At 40.8% G+C, this 18509-nt stretch overlaps 2 protein-coding genes, 1 long non-coding RNA gene and 2 other non-coding genes across 15 annotated transcripts in view; 1 reads left to right on the top strand and 4 right to left on the bottom strand.

The window, feature by feature from the left end:
• Window positions 1–1012, bottom strand: part of LOC122982165 — a 67077-nt gene extending 66065 nt beyond the window's left edge. Inside the window, exon 1 of the long non-coding RNA XR_006403408.1 lies at window positions 595–1012. This is a non-coding gene — a long non-coding RNA (uncharacterized LOC122982165). The remainder of the gene's footprint in view (window positions 1–594) is intronic.
• Window positions 1013–2129: 1117 nt separating this feature from the next.
• Window positions 2130–9416, bottom strand: ppdpfb (pancreatic progenitor cell differentiation and proliferation factor b). 2 transcript variants are annotated; one of them, XM_044351254.1, is made up of 5 exons: window positions 9308–9416; window positions 5717–5812; window positions 4804–4881; window positions 2858–2951; window positions 2130–2661 (listed from the first exon to the last, which is right to left on the bottom strand). In XM_044351254.1, the coding sequence occupies exons 2-5, from the start codon at window positions 5769–5771 to the stop codon at window positions 2547–2549; spliced, it is 342 nt and encodes a 113-aa protein (XP_044207189.1). In that variant the 5' UTR covers window positions 5772–5812; window positions 9308–9416; the 3' UTR covers window positions 2130–2546. The 2 variants fall into 2 exon arrangements, with proteins under 2 accessions (XP_044207189.1, XP_044207188.1); XM_044351253.1 differs by lacking the exon at window positions 9308–9416 and adding an exon at window positions 7234–7410.
• Window positions 8753–8834, bottom strand: trnas-aga. Its single transcript has one exon. It is a non-coding gene; the product is annotated as a tRNA-Ser (tRNA).
• A 545-nt stretch (window positions 9417–9961) lies between the features above and the next one.
• On the top strand, window positions 9962–10033 carry trnae-cuc. The gene has a single exon. It is a non-coding gene; the product is annotated as a tRNA-Glu (tRNA).
• Window positions 10034–13559: 3526 nt separating this feature from the next.
• The window catches only part of tpd52l2b (tpd52 like 2b), a 28391-nt gene continuing 23441 nt past the window's right edge, over window positions 13560–18509 (bottom strand). For 3 of the 10 annotated variants that reach the window (XM_044351242.1, XM_044351246.1, XM_044351248.1), the window contains 2 exons: window positions 16453–16501; window positions 13560–14807 (listed from right to left, as the gene is read on the bottom strand). In XM_044351242.1, the coding sequence (XP_044207177.1) occupies window positions 14727–14807; window positions 16453–16501 (130 nt within the window). In that variant the 3' untranslated portion in view covers window positions 13560–14726. The other 7 variants (XM_044351241.1, XM_044351247.1, XM_044351243.1 and 4 more) reach the window with 5 other exon arrangements.

The raw sequence follows: 18509 nt of genomic DNA, 5'->3' as shown, positions 1-18509 counted from the left end.
AATCCCTTATAACATATGACTGTAGCCATCGCTCTATCAGTATCTTTTCAGTTTATGAAAGTTAACTGTAACAGTTTGGTCGCCTAAAAAAGTTTTGTTCAGTGTTTCATTGTACTAAAAGACCCTTTCAGTACATTTTGTTTTAATGGTTTTAAGCCTGTTTTTCACTCGCAAAAAATTAGTATTAGCTGCTGGACTATAAATACACTGTGCTAACCAAGCTAGCAGCTAGCATTAGGGTCAGCTCCACCCTCTTGTCCATATATGGTCACTTCTGGCTCCAAAAATCCAAGATGGCAACGGTCAAAATGCAAACTCAAGCTTCAAAACCAAACGGGAGTCCGCAAATTAACGGGTGATATTACTGTGGCTACATATATTATTTTTTTTTACAGTCTATGCTTATAATACGTCCATGCAGCAGATGCCATAACATCAGCCACAAATATCATATCTACCAACAGCATTAGATAGCCAGTGACATTGTTGGGCAGCATCATAGTTTTTAGATATAACAGGCAAACAGAAAGCGGACCAGGCCAAGACATCCACTCACACAAAAACACATACTAAGTTAGCATAAGCAGCCCTTACTGTGGTAAAGTGAAGGAGGGGTCCTCCTCGCTGATGGTCTCAAACAGCAGGAACAGAAACTCCTGATTTACGGTTTAAAATGGCGTTTGCAGCTTGTCGATATGACCAACGGTCGATGAACGGTGTAGCTGTTAGCAGCAGTTAAAAGCGACACAAACATTAATATTCCTCTATAAAAACAGCCGTGTTGGTAGTTTATTTTGTTTATATAATCCTGCAGGACCGATAGTGGTATTAAAAAGAGTTTACGGTAAACTCACAGTAGAGTTAATTGGCAAGTCAAAATAAGCAACAAGCAGCTGCATCACAAACACAATCAGAGGGCGGAGAACTGACGGTTTAAATAACCCGCCTCATTATAGAAGGTGCGTTTGATGGAGAGTGTTGCAGCTAAATATGGTCTGCCAGGTCAAAATAATGACGGACTTTATTAATAAAAAGAAACCGCTGTCAAGTTCAAACCAACTGATAAAATGGCATGAAAACCCATAAGACCAACCTTGTAGTAGACAGTGTGCTTGAGATGATTTGCATTAAGTATATTTGACTATCTCCCCTTCACTACTTGGGTCTACTGAACTGACATTTTTCTGTACTCTCTTCCAGAAGCACCCTGCAGCAAGCTGTGACCATTTTGTGAACACCTATTTATCAGTGCAGACAAAATGTAAATGAATTATTGCTTCATTAATAGGCCTACATCATTTTTTGCCTTTCTTTCTTTATGACTGTGCACAGCAGAGAGTAAGGGGAGCATGAAATAAATGCTGCTGGACTCCAAACCTGTGGCACTGCAAGCAATTCACAAGTTGATTTTACATTATCAACATTCATTCATTCGTTTTGTAACCTCAGGAAAGCCTCGGCTTTCGCTAGACAAATAATTCTGAGAGGAAGTTGAAGGAATGTGAAGTTTGTGTTGACTTTGGAAGCAGGAACGCATCTAAAATTTGTCCCGTTTCACAAATACAGTTGAAACTTTTAATTTGAAAAGACAAAAAAGAAACAGATTGAATTGATTTAAGCCAAATTGGAGCAGGAGTGTTTTGTTTTTTTTTTATCCATGTGAACTGCTGGAACCAGTTTCCAGATGTGATGTGTTTAGACACTGTGCCAAGAGTTACACAACTCCACATTCTGGGTTTACCAGCGACAGTTGGGAGGATGTGAAGCACTGCTCTTTCTGTGTTTACTCTGTTCCTGGAATAGCCCTGTACAAAACCAGTCAACCACTCCCTGGCAAACAGACACTTTGTCCTCCGAGGTCCTTATAAGGCTTTTTCAGCCAACAGCTATGGACGCATCACTTAGTCATTAAAAATAAACTGGTGAGCATCTTATTAACAGTCAAAATCATGTTCTTAAAACCCCAGAGAGAGCTGCATGCACCAGAATTATATCCAAACTAAACCTCGATTTATATATTTAATCAAGTCTTTTTTTTCCCACCTTTATTAATGTTATGCTTAAGGTGCATTTTTGCTTTAAATTCAGTGTATGAGAGGAACAAAGAAGTAAACCCAAAACACAGAACATTAGGCTGCAAGAGTCTACTTTATTGCATTTGCAATCACAGGGTGACAAAAGTGAAAAACATTTGACAAAAGGCGTGTGAATGCACCACAGTGTGTCAATGCACCACAGTATTACAAACACAGAACAGTACAAATGTTAAAAAAAAAAAAAAACAAACAAACAGGAGCTTATCAGTTGCATCATCGTCATTTTTTTTTTTTTGTGAATTTTTCAGTTCTTTTTTTTTGGTTGTCAATAAAAAAAACAAGGTTACAAAACAAAAACAAGTAAGGCAGCCTATACTACAATGAATTAAAAAAAAAACAAAACTAAAAACTAAAAAAAGGTTGTAAACGGGACATCCTCCCGTCACCTAGCATTGGTCGCTGGTTGGACTCCCCCCGAGGTGCGGTGTGGATGGGTGTGATGCAGCGGGATCAGGAGGAGGTGGGGCTTCCTGCGTCGCTGCTCTCACTCACCTGACGTCGCATCACCATCTCCCTGGCGACGCAGGTGATTTGACCATTCGTCACCGCACCTGGGACCCCCGCCCTGACAGAGACGAGAGATAGAGATATATTTAGATTGAGAAAAAAAAAAAATCTATAATTTATACTGCGTAATAGAAAGGGTGGTTTGACTTTGACGCTGTGAGATTACGACCAGGATTAGAAGAAACAGCATACAGTGGAAGCGTTAGGGGATGAGTCAGCAGCGCGTGTGTGTGTGTGCGCACGCTTGTACTTACTTCTGCTGTGCCTCCTCAGTCAGAGGGGTCATCCCTGGCTGCTTCCCAAAGAAGAAACTGGACCACCAATGGCCAGAGTCCTGCTTGGGGAGTCCTGTGGAGGCAGATAATGAAGGCATGAGGCTTTAAATTATTTAACCTACTTTCAGAAGGTTTGAATTGTGAAGGCAGCTTTCTTTTATTTGTTCATATTTACTTCCCGAGCCAGATTTGCGAATGTAAAAGCCTTCATTAACAGGCGTCACGTGAACTAATTTGATATTTTAACACTCCAGGACAGTGTGGATTAAGGTTTTAACATTCCTCATCAGATTAATCTTCATTGTGAACTGAGGAAAGTACCAGAAACTGTAGTCTACTGGGAGTTGTTGTAGCGAGTGTTTGAGTTGAGTGTGTGCGTTTCATCAGACACACACACTCTGCGGGAGCTGTGACTCGGGTTTCCCCTCTCAGGACTCAGCCGCGTGCTTGGCTCCGTGTCAAACAAGACTGTCTGACAACTCAATCGGCGACTGAGCAGCTGCATTTATATTTACAGTACGACTGCTGTGTGCCGAGATTAGCTTCTAGGTCAAATTATTTTCAAATTGGTGTCAGCGAGGGACACGTATATCCCCCCCCCCAAAAAACTATTTGACAGTCATCCATGTGGACTAGTCTCCTGCCTGCCTGAATGAAAACGTCTAAAATATTCCTCTTATGCAATTTTTTGTCATTTCCAGTTCATTTTAATTCCGTTACACAAAGAATATAAACAGTAACGAAAGGCATGTGCCCCGAGCTGTGTACATATGCGAACACATTTTTCCCCTTTCACCTACTTTCATGTACAGTACTCTGGCAGAGGGAGTATGTGTGTGTGTGTGTGTGTGTGTGTGTGTGTGTGTGTGTGTGTGTGTGAGAGAGAGAGACAATTTTGGCACTGACACCATTAAAAAGCTGACCGAGTGGTTAAAGCAGGCATGACAACTCAACCCTGAGCCAGCACTTAACTGGCAGCACAGATGGTTTTTTACATAAAGCTACACTGACACACTGATCCAGGATTACTGGTGAAGTCAGCAGATATTAACCGGTGCTGACAGTGATACTGGTCCACCAGTGGGGCTGAAAACGCACGTGTGCCAAGGGCTGGGATGCTTTTTTATGCTAACACTGATGGCTGAATCCTGAGTGGGAGTGGCAGGTTAAAGAAATCCCCCCCCCCCAAAAATCCTGAGAGAAAAGTGAAAACAGATGACTGAAAACTACTTTCCTGCTGGATTAGAAAGAGCCAGATCAGACTAGAACAACCTGAGCTAGGTGTCCGGGATGATGCAACTGTTGGGTCTGAGGCAACAGCTGACTCAACCGCAGCAATCCTGAGGTTTCAGAAACTGACGCTCTGCTCGCAATATTACCAGATCAGTGAGCGGTGGTGTGACGTAGGTTGAGCAATGCTAATATCTTATGAAATCTTTGCCCAAACTGCACACAGGAAATGAGCGAGTTGGAAAACAAAACAAAACAAGACAAAACATTTAAAACTCATGGAGATTTGCTTGGATAGACATCTGGATGTGGTTCAGACACGCCTTCTTGTTGCTGCTGCTGCTGAGCAGAACAAACTGTTCTGTCCAAAACCACAAATGATTCATTTTTTTCCCCCAGTAGTGGATGTGTTCTATCTTGACGCTGAGTGCTTTTATTCCTTGACCTGAAAACCAGAAGTCAGAAAGCTTCTTGGCTGCATCTTTGATTCAGTTCATCTGAAGCACTTTACTAGAGTTTACCCAATAATTCCCCACATTAATACTAAAAAAAAAACCTTTTATGTACAGTAGGACAGATGTGTCAGTGAAGTAGTGTCTTGATAGTGAGTTTTAACTTCCCACAAGGGTTTAAATTGTGTACAAAGACTTTCTCACTGTTCTTTTTTCCATATATATACACATACAAACACTCACCTGGATGGTGCGGGATGACCTCTCCGCTGTACTCCGAACTGCCACAAGAGCTGCTGCTGGACGTAGAGCCGATGCGCCCTGCAGGGAGAGAGAAGGAGCAGAAGGAGGTGAAAAAGTGTTTGGTTTAAACACAGTAAGCCAAATTTAAAAATGTGAAATGCAACAGGTAGAGAGGAGCTAACTCTCTCTGTTTGGCATGGATTACACTGAAGGGTTCGTTCTTTGAGCCTAACGGGGAACTTGCATTATATGTAAACATTCGCCTAAGATGAGGAAGGGTGCATCAGTGGGTGGTGGAAAATTAAAATCCTTTTTCCTCTGGTTATATAACCCTCGCCTGAGGGACGAGTCTGAAGCTGCAGTTCACACCTCTCATTTGATTTACTGAAACAAAGTCTATTTAACACTCCAGGGAACAAATATTCACACATGCAGAACCAAATATGATCCTAAAGCCAAAGATAGTTAGAGATTAATGTGATACTACTCCCTGATATGGGAACAAAAAGGACCAAAAGGAAGGGTGTTGTCCTGACAAAACTTCCTGTAATTTTTCCCCTCATTGCGCTGCTTAAACAAGTCTGGCTGGAGGAACCGTTACTCCACCCATCACTGTTTACAGTCTCGGACAGTTCATGCACGTGTAAAGACAAATTGTATAAAGCTCTTTATACTTCAGCTTCCCAGACTCTGATGAATTGCCTCAAGTGATGTCACTTCCCCACACACACTAGTCATCTTATAAATGCCACTGTGACTCATTATATTTTTTAAGCACTTTAATGATGCTTTATGTAGCAGGAATAAAGTGTAAATCCAAAGGCAGAGTAATCGTAAGTCACCAGATAGGAGGAAGGTGTTCATTTGACCCTGTGTACCGATGTGATCGGGGACTAGAGGGAGAGGGACTCACTTCGGTAGTAGTCAGTGGTCGCCACAAGAGAACCGCCTGCTGGAATAGCTGCCATTCTACTGTTGTTGGTGGCTCTGTGCTGTGCTTGATGGAAACCTGGAAAGGAAAGGGAACAGTATGAGCAAAACCAGACTGACTCATATTAATCACCAAAGCAGTGCAGATATTTCTTCATACTCCGGAAGCCAGCAATGATGATTTCACAATAGAATTAACTAAGAGTTATTCTAATTTCAATCTTATATCTATAATTATCTTGATAAATCATTTTGTCATTGATTTATATTAATGTATAATTAACCAGTTACTGAAATTAAGGCTGCAACTAACAGTTATTTTCATTTTTGATCAACATTTCTCACTTGATCAAATCGTTTGGTCTATAAAATGCCAGAAAAAGAGTTAAAAATTCATTTTGACATATTGAAAATCTATTTTTTTGTCCAACCAACATTCCTAAACTCAAAGATATTCAGTTAACATATTGAAACCCACACATTTCACACTTAAGATGCTGGAACCACAGAATTGTTGGCACTTAAACGTAAAGAAAACAATCTCATCTATTAAAATTTAGGACGACAAATGTAATGATATGGTTTTCTTTTTCCTTTTTTGATTAATGGTTTACTACAACAAGCAAATGTTTGGCTTTTCCCTCGTCCCTAACTGACTTAAGCAATAAATCAGTTACTAAAATTGCTGTAGATTGAAACACTAATCGTTTTAGTAATATTCATATGCAAAAAAAAAAAAAAAACACAAACAAAAACAGCCTCAAAGACATCACTGACTCCGGCTGTGTATTGGCAGAAAAAAAACACACTCGCTGCTTCGAACAACATCATATATGATACAAACAAAACTGTAAATTAAATGCATATAAACTGGTCATTTCTCACGGCCAAAATACTTAATTTATAGAACCGGAGAGGTTAACAGTGTTTAGTCAGTAGGAGAAACTGGTAAATCACGTCCACTGCTTCAATATAATGGCGTCACCCCATGTTATGCAGGGGTCTTGTTTACATTAAGACTGTCACTGCACCAAACCGACATTTTGCTTGTTATTCTGTTTCATGACAAGCGAAACGATGTTAAGACATAACTCAAAAGTGATGGTGAGTATAAATGAAATATGTCTTAAAAAGGAGGATGGAAAAAATAAACGTGTAGCTGGTCACTTCCTCTTTAACCGAGGACAAAAAGACAAAGACAAAAACTAAATCTATACTGTTGAGTTGACGTTTTACGTGTTGACACCACTGGTGATACGACGGTTGGTGTTGGTTCAAATGAAAACCAGAATACAGCGTGACTTAACTACAAACCAAATGTTTTGTTTTAACGTTTTTTTTCCCCAAACAAAAGCCACCCTAACAGTTAAGGTTATGCAACTGAAGCCATTTAGCACTTTAGCATTGTTAGCTCGCCCCCTTAGCAGGAATCCCCATCCAAACAACCCTGCCACCACCATTTTATAACCCCCCATACCACAACAGCACAAACCCCCTCACCTTTCAGGGACCCAGACGTGCTCGATGTTCAGTAGCACCCGATTCAACTCAGTCAGCGAGGCTGGGGGAGTAAACGCTAGGCGACGGGGCCCATTTGAAAATAAGTTTTGGGTAAATATAACCCTCCAACGTCCGAGCGGATAATAACGCTGTTTCTTTCTGGCTCTAACCGGCTGCGCGTGCTTTTATACAGAAGGGGATAGTGACGTAGCATCAGTCGGGGGCGGGGCGAAGACTGCTCACCCGCCCTGAACTTTTTTTTTTTACATCTTTATTTGGTCAATAAACAGAAGTACAGTCCAAACATTGAGCTTTTACAGCTTTTCATATTATAACACAAAGCATAAAAACATAAAACCGTATCTTATTTCACATGTTTCTCTGAATTATGCAAAATTAACTCATATTCGTCATATTTTCTTATATTGATTGACATCAACCCTCCTACCCCCACCCAAAAAATATATATCTTGAAATACGTACCGGATTTTCCTGTTTCTTGAAAATTATTCATCATTTATACAACTGTTCTGCCATTTTCCTCCTCCTCTGACAGTGGGGATTTTTTTAAAATTTCATTTCATTATCCATCACATCTGTTGTATTCGTAATATTTTCATATTTTATATTGGAGTGTATATAATTAAACCTTTAATTTAATTCGTTTCTTTCCCCTTTGATGCCTCTTTGTTTTTGTATTTTGATTTGGATTTATGTCAGGTGGCTGCTGTGGCATTTTAGATCTATCAATCTTTAACTTTATCCTCAGATACTAAGTTTCCAAACTTCGAAACGTGGGCGGCTGGAACAAACTCCTTGTTGTAAATTCAACCATTATTTGCAACATTAGGTTAGATTTTATTATCATTGACATTGGACCTCTCCCTGATGTTGATTCATTTTGTTTCACCCGCTTAACCGTATTTATCAAAATGTATCAACAACATGTGATGCATATTGTTTGTCTTCATTGTTTATATATTGCTCAGTGTAAAAATCCACAAATGACTCACAGATGGGGGTTGTTTTTCCGTCTTATTACATTTTTATGTTTTTTTCCTCCCTTGTTACAATAATTTTCACAATAGTTAGTCTGGGTCAAGCCTTTTGTTACCATGTTTCTCTGTATTCTTCAGCCTACATGTCGCACAGTTAAAGGAAACAGGGCTCAGTGGTTTTCATAGTGACACACAGTATTCTGTCTTATCACTGACTGTTCATTATATTTGACTATCCACGGAGAGCATGTGTCTAACCTGAACACAACCCCTGTACGAGCAGCGCTCTCTCGTGGTGAAACTCAATAATTGCAGCACTCAGTTAACATCAGGGAAAAATGGTGATTTGGTTGGTGGGAAAAGACGTTTTCAATTGATAAAGGAGGCATACGTGGGTATTTTTGTTTGTTGTATGGCCTACATGTTGAAAATCACACAGTTATTACAGAAAACAAAACAGATAGTGCTAAAGAGGGCGACGGTGTGATAAAACTTGACTTTGAAGCGACACAAAAGCGGTGCGTTGTCGGCAGGATTCGAACCTGCGCGGGGAGACCCCAATGGATTTCTAGTCCATCGCCTTAACCACTCGGCCACGACAACCTGCCAGGTGCACTCAAATCTCGCGATACCGAATGATACGACTCATTGGTAAGTTGACTCCAGTTTGGGAAACCATTACTTGCCCTTCTTGGCCTCTGATTGGCTTGACCTGATATCGTTACCCTAACTCTAACCAATCTCACTCCTCATGCCTAAACCTCAACCAATCGGAGGCAACGAGCCAATCAGAAGCAGAGTAGGGCAGGTCATGACTTCATCGTGGGAAAAGAAATTGACCTCCTGTTTCGAACATGAAGCCCAGGAGTATAGAAGCACCATACTCTATTTAGATTCAATGTAAGTTCTTTGATGAAGCCTCGAGTTTGCATTTTGACGGTCGCCATCTTGGATTTTTGGAGCCAGAAGTTCGAATTCGACTGCACTTACACTGTATGGGTAACTGTGATCATGCTAATGCTAATTTTTGCTAGCGAAAAACAGGCTTAAAACCGTTATAGTAAAAATGTACTTACCGGAAGAAACTGATCATCCGACTCGACCCACAATGTTCCAATTAACTGACCTGATAAATGATGATAAGTGACCTGAAAACACACCCAAATAGCCACGGTTACGGCTATACTCGATGAATCTGGCGTTTCGCGTGTTACCTTACCTAACCGATGTTGTTACCATGGTAGCGACTTGCACGTGACGTCATCCACATGTCACTCAAAGCGGCTACGGTTATGCATACCTTTAAACTTTAATAAAAATTAAATGAGTGAGTTATTGTGAAAATTAACCCCCCTTTACAGTAGTCTTGAGCGGGGAGATTAGCTATAGAGACCAAAACCGTTTTTTGTACCAGGCTGTAAACATGTTTATTTTTGCTGTAAAGTTGGGCATTTTAACATGGGGGTCTATGGGGACTGACTCACTTTTGCAGCCAGCCTCAAGTGGCCATTTGAGGAACTGCAGTTTTTGGCACTTCCGTGATGGCTTCATTTTTCAGCCCTGGAGGTTGCTGTCTGGTAGGAGGCGAACACATTATGGCTTTAGTTTGAGTTCGAAAGGCAAGGATCGAAAAACAGTGGCTGGACAACGTTTCCTTGTGATATAGATCTGGATAGACCCGTATGCCTATTTTATTTAAATACGTAATTGAGCCTCCGCATCTTCAACTGTCCCTGGTGGTCTAGTGGTTAGGATTCGGCGCTCTCACCGCCGCGGCCCGGGTTCGATTCCCGGTCAGGGAACAAGTTCTTTTGCGGCTTTAACAGCCAGATTGAATCCGTGGCCACAATTTGCGTTATGTGAGTTAACGTATACACTTGATTGGTCTGTCATGGAAACTGGTTATTTTAGTTGAACGATACTTTTTATTAAGCCCATATGAACAATGCAGTTTTATTTTCTCTTAAAGGCGAGTGAAGAGGACTGACAGGGTGGATGGACAACAGATTGAATGAATATGATAGATATGAAAGATGTTCTTTCCTGCCCTTTATACTGAAAAGAAACATTTATGTAATATCTGGAATGTACAGTGAAAATGCTGTACCCACTAAATAAATTCCCAAATTATTAAATATAAATTTGTCCCAGTCATGATGTAATATTTCTTACAAGTGTCTTTGGGGCCCATCAAATCCAAACCAGACCTGTATTGTTTGACACCTCTATGACGACTATTTTCTGACTGAATTTCAGTGAAAAATGTCTTTAAATCCTTTTTATTTAGAAAATAATGTTTCTGAAATGCAGCTTTCAGAAACATAGTTAGAATTTTAAATTCTAGCATTTGTGTCGTCTTTACACACTTGACAAACTGAAAGGATAAATTCTGTACCACCTTTAGCAAATTTGAAATATTGACCACAAACAACTTCTTCACTTAAAGGAATGCTTTATTGATATCCAAACATATACAACAAAACCAAAAAAAAATGTTTTTTAATTCATTCACCATGATCTTCCAAATCTGATCCCTTTTAATATTCTACATCAGCTAGGCCCAGGACCTAAATAAAGCTATAAATACTCTACTGTCGTCCAGCCTCTGCAGCCTCGTCATGTGCTGCACTTCCTGGCACCCAAAACTAAAAGTACATCATCATCATCCTTTTCTATCCGTCATATCTCCCCAAAAACCGATGCAGCTTTAAACAGGCGGCGGCTACACTACAAAAACAAGTCCATCTGAAGTCATTTCATCAGGATTTCAGTCTTAAAATCTTAGTTTCCTTTAATAACAAGACGAGTGTACAAGGTGAAATAATTTCCCTAACAAGGCATCATATGAGAGAAATGTCCTCAACCTTCTCAAATTCTCCACTTTGTGTCAGAAAAATATGATTTTAGAGGGAAATTCTCAAGCAAATGACTTCAGATTTACATTTCTTGTAGCGTGCGTCTACATTTCCAATCTCGGCGAAGCGGAAAGTGAAGAGACTCCATGAAGTTCAGAGGCAGAAAGAGAGATTTTTGTAACAGATATTCAAACGTTGGCAACTTGGTTTTTTTTGATGGCAAATTAATTGGAACAAAACAACAAATCATCTCTAAAGTCTCACCTCTACACCGACAGAAGCCAAAAAAAAAAAAAAAAAAAGAATAATTCACCTAACAGGAATATATTAACTACCAAAATGATGAACACAAAACAAATAAATCAAGAACAAACATTTACTTTATGACACACTGACGACAGTGTTGAAGCAGTTTGATGGGAAGTCGTGTTGAAGCTGTTTTTTTTTTTTTTATTTCATGTTTGTTCATATTAAGCCCGACAGTCAGGAGTTATTCTGGTTCATCTGGCCGCAGTGGTTTAAAAATATTCTGCATGTTTCTCAGATCTACAAGGCAGTTTAAACCTTCCTAAATTTGGTTTAATGATCCAAAAAAATGTTTGTACCCTTTTAAAATGCCTCGATAAGCAGCTGGTTGACGTTCTGCTGCGCTGAGGTCGAGCCGGGACACAAGAGCAGCATTTTGGTGGTGGTGGTGGGAGGGGTGGGGGGGTATGTGGTTGTAAAAAGGGTGAAAAAAGGATATTTGGCAACACTTCCACTGCCTCAAAAAAAACAACAAACAAAAAAAAACCCTACCATGATCAGATGACTCAAAGTTCAGCAACATTTTTGAGACAATTTTGGCAAAAGTTCCCCCCAGAACAGTGACGCAGGGCAACATCTGGTAGCAGTTAACTTCTTGTTGGGGAAATTTTAACCACCAGAGGCAGTGTTGCCCTTGTATCAGCTGGTAATATAGTGCCAGACAGACTAGACTACAACCTTCTTCTCTTTTTTTTCATGTTCAGGAGAAAAGTGGCGGTGCTTACACAGCTCTCTGTGTGTGTTTTCAGGTTTGCCGTCACAGTTTCTGAGGCCGTTTAGTGTGTAAAGAGCTTCTGTTTCATCACCAGGCGGCGTCGGTGCACAGCGTTACAAGCGAACAGTGATCTTCTGTTAGTTTGGCCTCGTGCAGCGTGTGTGTGTGTGTGTGTTATAAGGGCAATTAGTGTGTGTTAAGAGGAGTGCATTTGTGTGCATTAAAGGATCAGGCTGGCAATTTTTCTTTCTTTCATTTTTTTCTTATTGTCAACAAATCTCATGTTTGGATCCAAACCAACAATGACTTAATCTACTAACAAGTATTATGTGTGTATCTAAAGCCTGATATATCTTATTCCTCTGTGTCGTAAACCTCCGTTATCGTCCAAAAACTATTAAAAACACGTCACACCGCTGCACTGGGTGACATCTTTGTTTGAAAACGGCTCTAAAGATTAAAATCAGCGATCATTCAGCTTGCAGAGAGTAGTTCTGTGTAAAGCAGACACTACTGAGCATGTGCGGGAGCTTTACACAGAACTACTCTACAGAGACTGAAAACATGACACTGTTATTATGTTATTAATCTTTGGAGCCGTTTCTAAACAAACTAACTCTTCATGATGAAGGAACACGTCACCCAGTGCAGCCGTGTGACTCACTGATGTGTTTTTAATAGTTTTTGGACAATAACGGAGGTTTACAGCACAGAGGAAGAAGATATATCAGACTTTGGATACACAGTCGATACTTGTAAGTAGATTAATTCATCGTCAGTTCGGCTCCAAATATGAGATTTGTTGACAATAATGAAAATATAGAGAATCATGAGCCGTATCCTTTAAGAAGTTGCTGGAGTTTCTACGATGGCAGCATGTTTTCATCAGACTCTAAATATCTCATACTAACTGCCCCCCCCCCTTCCTTCCTTCCTTCAATCAAACCGATCTGTACAACTTTAATAAAAATAAAAAAAAAAATCTAATTCTTTTCTACCAGCTAAATTATAATAAACAGGTGAACCATTTAAAGTGAGTAAGGCCGATAGAGAAGCGTTGACATTCACCAGGTAGTGTACACAGCAAAGCATCGTCTCACATTGAGTTCTGTGTGTGTGTGTGTGTGTGTGTGTGTGTTAAAACACCAGGAAGCGAACCGCAGTCAAACCAGAGTCATGAGAAACACAGTCGGAGAGGTTTCAGAACATTTTTCTATCCTTAAGAAGCTCTTTGTTTTAGTTTTGACTTGCAGATGGTGGAGATACGACGCTGAAACCAGTTCAGCTGTGTTCTCTTCTCACTCTGGTCTGATCAGTCTTGCGCCCAGATGGGTCACGAAACCACCGCAGCTCATTATGAGTCAGTTTCAAAAACATGAACCAACAAATTTAAACCCCCTCCGACAATACCTCATATCTGTGAAACTGACCCACATCTTTGTTTTCCTCGTGTTTTCAGTTTGTTTTGCCTCCTGCTGCTTTTTTTTGTTGTGTTTTTTTTTTTTAACCTCCCAACCTGATTACTACCATTCAGCAGCATCAGTGACTATATTTATTCATATATATTTATACATATTGATAAAAGTTATGTAAAAACATTATGCAAAGCAGTGTAAAATAGTATATAATACAAAATGGGGTTTTTTTTCTGTTTTTTTTTTTTTCTTACATCCGGGGGGGTGTTTGTTTTTTTTTTGTTTTTTTTTTTAAGGGTGTTAACACGAGACCTCGGTCGTCTTTGCATGGTTGGTATGGTACAACTGAGATGAGATATGCACATGCATGTAGCAGTAGTAGGTCTAAGGAGGGTGAGATGAGCTGGATCCTGCCCCCCCCCTGTCCCCCGCATGCCCCCCACCCCCCACCCCCCACCCTCCTTCTCCCAGTTAAACCTCTAACCTGCGATTATAAGCCTGTTGGCACCCGCAGAGCTGTGGTGCAAACTGTTTGAGAAAGAGGAGGGTGACACTAGAGTGTGATCACATGATTAAAGTAGCTGATAACAGAGACAGGAACAGCAGGTTTGTTTCTCTTATGCCCGGAAAAATCCTCCTCCGCCATCAGTCTGGTTCCTAAACATAGAATTCACAGCAGGGTTGCTTCTTCGCAACCTCGATCACAGAATCAACGGTGGAAGTTTTTCATTTAGTTTAAGAACCTGACGTCCTATAATGCCTTTTTTTTTTAAGCCAGGTGATTTGCTAAAGGCGACTAACAGCGTGGATCTAACGGGGGGGGGGGGGGGGGGGGGGGTGGTCTGTAAATGATTCAGGTTTAGACATCAACAAAACATTTTTTTCCTCAACAGTGAGGCAGAGGAGGAGCGGAGGCCGCGGGACCGGCGGCGATGGGGGAGGGGGGGGAGCTCGTCCCGCCTCGACCCCGCACGAGCCCTTTCACCTCCCGCCTGCCCGCCGCGTTCTTACAGACCTCGAGGGGGCGAAGTGAGTGGTGGCGATGTGTCGGTGAGGTGGAGGGTCGGAAAGGTCAGGATTGACTCTGCGATGTCAGGTGATAACAGTACAGTCTCAGGTTGTGAGGAAGGTGGTGGCGGCGAGGAGGAGGAGGAGGCAGAGGAAGGGGGGAGGAGGAGGAGGAGGAGGAGGAGGTGGGGTGTGTTCAGAATGGTGGGTTCTCCTGAGTGGGGGTGGTGTCAGTAGGGGAGGTGACGGCATCTCCGTTCCCTCTGGGGCCAACAACCTTGTACTAGAGGAATAGAGAGAGGCAGGGGGGGAGGGATGGAAGAGGAGGGAGAGAGAGAGGGAGAGAGATAGAGGGGAAGGGATGGAGGGAGGGTGGGAGAGAGAGAGGAAGGAAGGATGAGAGAGAGAGGAAGGGGGAAGGATGAGAGAGAGAGGAAGGGAGAGAGGGAGAGAGAGAGACAGAAAGGAAGGAGAGATGAGAGAGAAGAAAGGAGGGAGGGAGAGAGACAGAGAGGAAGGAGGGATGAGAGAGAGGGAGAGAGAGGGGAGGGGATGGAGGGAGGGAGAGAGAAAGAGGGGAAGGAGAGATGAGAGAGAGGAAGGGAGGGAGGGAGAGAGAGACAGAGGGGAAGGAGAGATGAGAGAGAGGGAGAGAGAGGAAGGGAGGGATGAGAGAGAGAGAGGAAGGAGAGACAAAGGGGAAGAAGGGATGAGAGAGAGGAAGGAGAGACAGAGAGGAAGGAGGGATGAGAGAGAAGAAGGGAGGGAGGGAGAGAGACAGAGAGGAAGAAGGGATGAGAGAGGGAGAGAGGGGAAGGGATGGAGGGAGGGAGGGGGAGAGAGAGGAAGGGGGAGGGAGAGAGAGAGAGAGGAAGGGATGGAGGGAGGGAGGGGGAGAGAGAGGAAGGGGGGAGGGAGAGAGAGAGAGAGGAAGGGAGGGATGAGAGAGAGAGAGAGGAAGGAGAGACAAAGGGGAAGAAGGGATGACAAGAGGAAACAGAACAGTGTTACTGATTGTGAGCATCGACACACTGACTCATCACAGTTTCTGTTTCCTGTTTACAGACGAGTTAAAGCTCTTTGACTACATTTAAAATCCTCGTCTCTGTTACTTCAGCATTTTCTTTCACTGACATGGAAACTGGGACAAATACATTATAAATGTATGTTAGTTCATTGTTACAAAGCAGAAAATATCAGCAGTGTTTCTTTCTGATTGCAAATGAAATCATGTTTTTGACACCATATAAACTAACATCTGCATCGCTCTGCTCACTGTGTTTACTGGTAAACGTATAAATCTACAAGTACTATGACTCAATCTGGTTTTCCAACACTGGAAACAAAACTTCTTTTAAAGCCTTTAAGTGCTCAGAAAAATGGAAATCTGAGAATCTACAGCTCCATGACGACAAGGCAAACCCCATCTGCTGAGGAAGATCACATGATCCGACGAAAAGCTCAACATCAGCTACTAAATGGACCTTATGTTGAGATCGTTTGTGAGTTAATTAACGTTTGCACAATAAAAAAGGTAGATAAGTGTTTATGTTATTTATGCAGCTATTCTGTTTTAAAGTTAACAGGTTGTTGATTCACTGAAATATTACTGTAAATGCTCCTTTAAAATAATATATAATAAAATGCTCTGTCAACAAATATGAAGCCAAGAAGAAGAAACACTTTCAGCTCAGTGAATCCCACGATACAAACATGTATGTTTCATTCATTAAATCCATCAAGAACCTTCAAATTTATTACTGATCTAACTGTTAAACAACTAGAATATATATATATATATAACTCACAGTTGTTCTCATTGGAATATGTTTTATGTAAGATAACATGAGTCATGACATTGATGAAGCAGCTGTATTTAACCAGGATTTGTCGTTTCATGGCCGATCGTTGCGTCCGCTCACCTTCAGGTTCCCCATTTTATCTTCAAATGACTTGAAGGTTGCAGAGTTCCTGCAGAACAGAGACTCAATGTTACATTCACACACATAAAAAAACACATTAATATAACCTGGTAAATAAAAAAGGCTGGTTAACTGTAGACTGCTGCTATACTGGAAACAACTAATAACTTCAAATAAAACCATTAATATAATAACAAAAACACTCAAACTTACAATGAAAAGAATATAATGTATATATCAGCTTATAACGTCTCTCTCTAACACTGACACATGTTCAGAGAGTAGAAAATGTTCCGATATGACTTCAGTTCATTGTAAAAACATGTTAATGTGACACAAAGACACTGAACACAACCTAATTATAATAATAATCTAATTATAAAAATATACAGAAGACGACATAAAGGTTGAATTTCACACATTTCAACATGTTTCAACACATCACCAGCAAATAATGAAATAAACAAACAAAAATTAATTTTCATGCCGTCTCATACTGGTTAATACTGAGTGCAAGTACTATAGTCTGGTTTCAGCCATTAATTTAATTTTTTTTAATATTAAGAAATTAAAAAAAAAACTTGTTATTGCTCCACAGTGTGAGGACAGAGTTTCAAATATTTTGTCCACTTATTTTATTTAATCTTAACTCAAAAGATCTGATAGTCAAGAAAGCAGCAAACGTACAGTCGTTCAGAGCTGCAGATACAAATACAAATACAGATACAAATACTGCAGAGTAAGATACAGATACAGATATAGTGATAAGTGTTAAATAAGTTTTACACTGAAGCAGATTAAGAGTGCAGTGAGAAGGTTTGTGTGTTACTTTACCTCATGGCCGGCATACTTATCGAGTGGCGAATGGAATAGTTGCTACTTTGTAAGCGTTAAAGAGGAGAAAAGAGAAGTGCAAGTGTTATAAAGCAAGCGGGCAGTAACACACACACACACACACACACACACACACACACACACACACACACACACACACACACACACACACACACACACACACACACACACACACACACACACACACACACACACACACACACACACACACACAGTACAGCAGCTGAAGAACGATGGTTATTAATTAGCTCTTAACACATCATGTACAGGTACATGTTAGACAGTAATACAACGCTGTAAAGTTTATAGTAAATAATTATACTAATTATAATTAATAACTATTGTCAACAGAAGGGTTCGGTCCAGCTGTGTGAGACAGACAGAAGCTGCCGGTTTACACGTTTTTTTTTAATTCTCTTACATAAATAGGAAACTTTGAGAGGAAACAACCTTGGTAACACTTTATTTTACAGGTCCAACATTTTCCTCTAAAAGAATGATGTCATTCGGAGGTAATTTTAGAGAAACAGAACAGAGTTACTGACTGTGAGCATTTAACACACTGACTCATCAGTTTCTGTTTCCTGTAGATGTTTACAGCCGAGTTAAAGATCTTTGACTTCAGTATTTTCTTTCATTGAGATGGAAACTAGGGCAAAATATATTAGAAATGTCATACACAATTATATATATATTATATATCTCATGGTCAGCAACAACACTCAGGTAGACTGTGGTGTTTAAACGAAGCTCAGTTGGTATTAAAGGGGCTCAAAGTGCTTAGAAATTATCCCCCAAACCATCAAACCAGCAGCCTGAATCTACGCCGTCATGTTGTTTACGCCAATTCTGACTCTACAATCTGAGCGTCGCAGCAGAAACCGAGACTCATCAGACCAGGTGACGTTTTTTCAATCTTCTATTGTCCAATTCTGGTGAACCTGTGAGAACTGTAGCCTCAGTTTCTCAGCTGACAGAAGTGACACCTGCTGTGGTCTGATGCTGCTGTAGATCATCTGCTTCAAGGTTCCACGTGTTTGTGCGTTCATCTCGGTCGTAACGAGATGTTATTTGAGTTACTGTTGTCTTTCTATCAGCTCGAGCTGCTGCTCACTGGATATTTTCTCTTGTTCAGATTATTCTCTGTAAACCAGAGATGGTTGTGAGTATAAAACCCCAGTAGATCACGCCACGTTCAAAGT

This window comes from Thunnus albacares, chromosome 5 (assembly GCF_914725855.1).
Source record: "Thunnus albacares chromosome 5, fThuAlb1.1, whole genome shotgun sequence".
Lineage (NCBI taxonomy): Eukaryota > Metazoa > Chordata > Actinopteri > Scombriformes > Scombridae > Thunnus > Thunnus albacares.
The sequence above is the reverse complement of the archived record's forward strand: the minus strand, read 5'-3'. Positions and strand labels throughout refer to the sequence as shown.

Coding starts and splice junctions, on each gene's coding strand:
- ppdpfb (XM_044351254.1), bottom strand. CDS start 5,771: ATGGCAGCTATTCCAGCAGGCGGTTCTCTTGTGGCGACCACTGACTAC. Junction 2,952..4,803: donor GGTCATCCCGCACCATCCAG/GTGAGTGTTTGT, acceptor CTGCCTCCACAG/GACTCCCCAAGCAGGACTCT. Junction 2,662..2,857: donor ACTGAGGAGGCACAGCAGAA/GTAAGTACAAGC, acceptor CGTCTCTGTCAG/GGCGGGGGTCCCAGGTGCGG.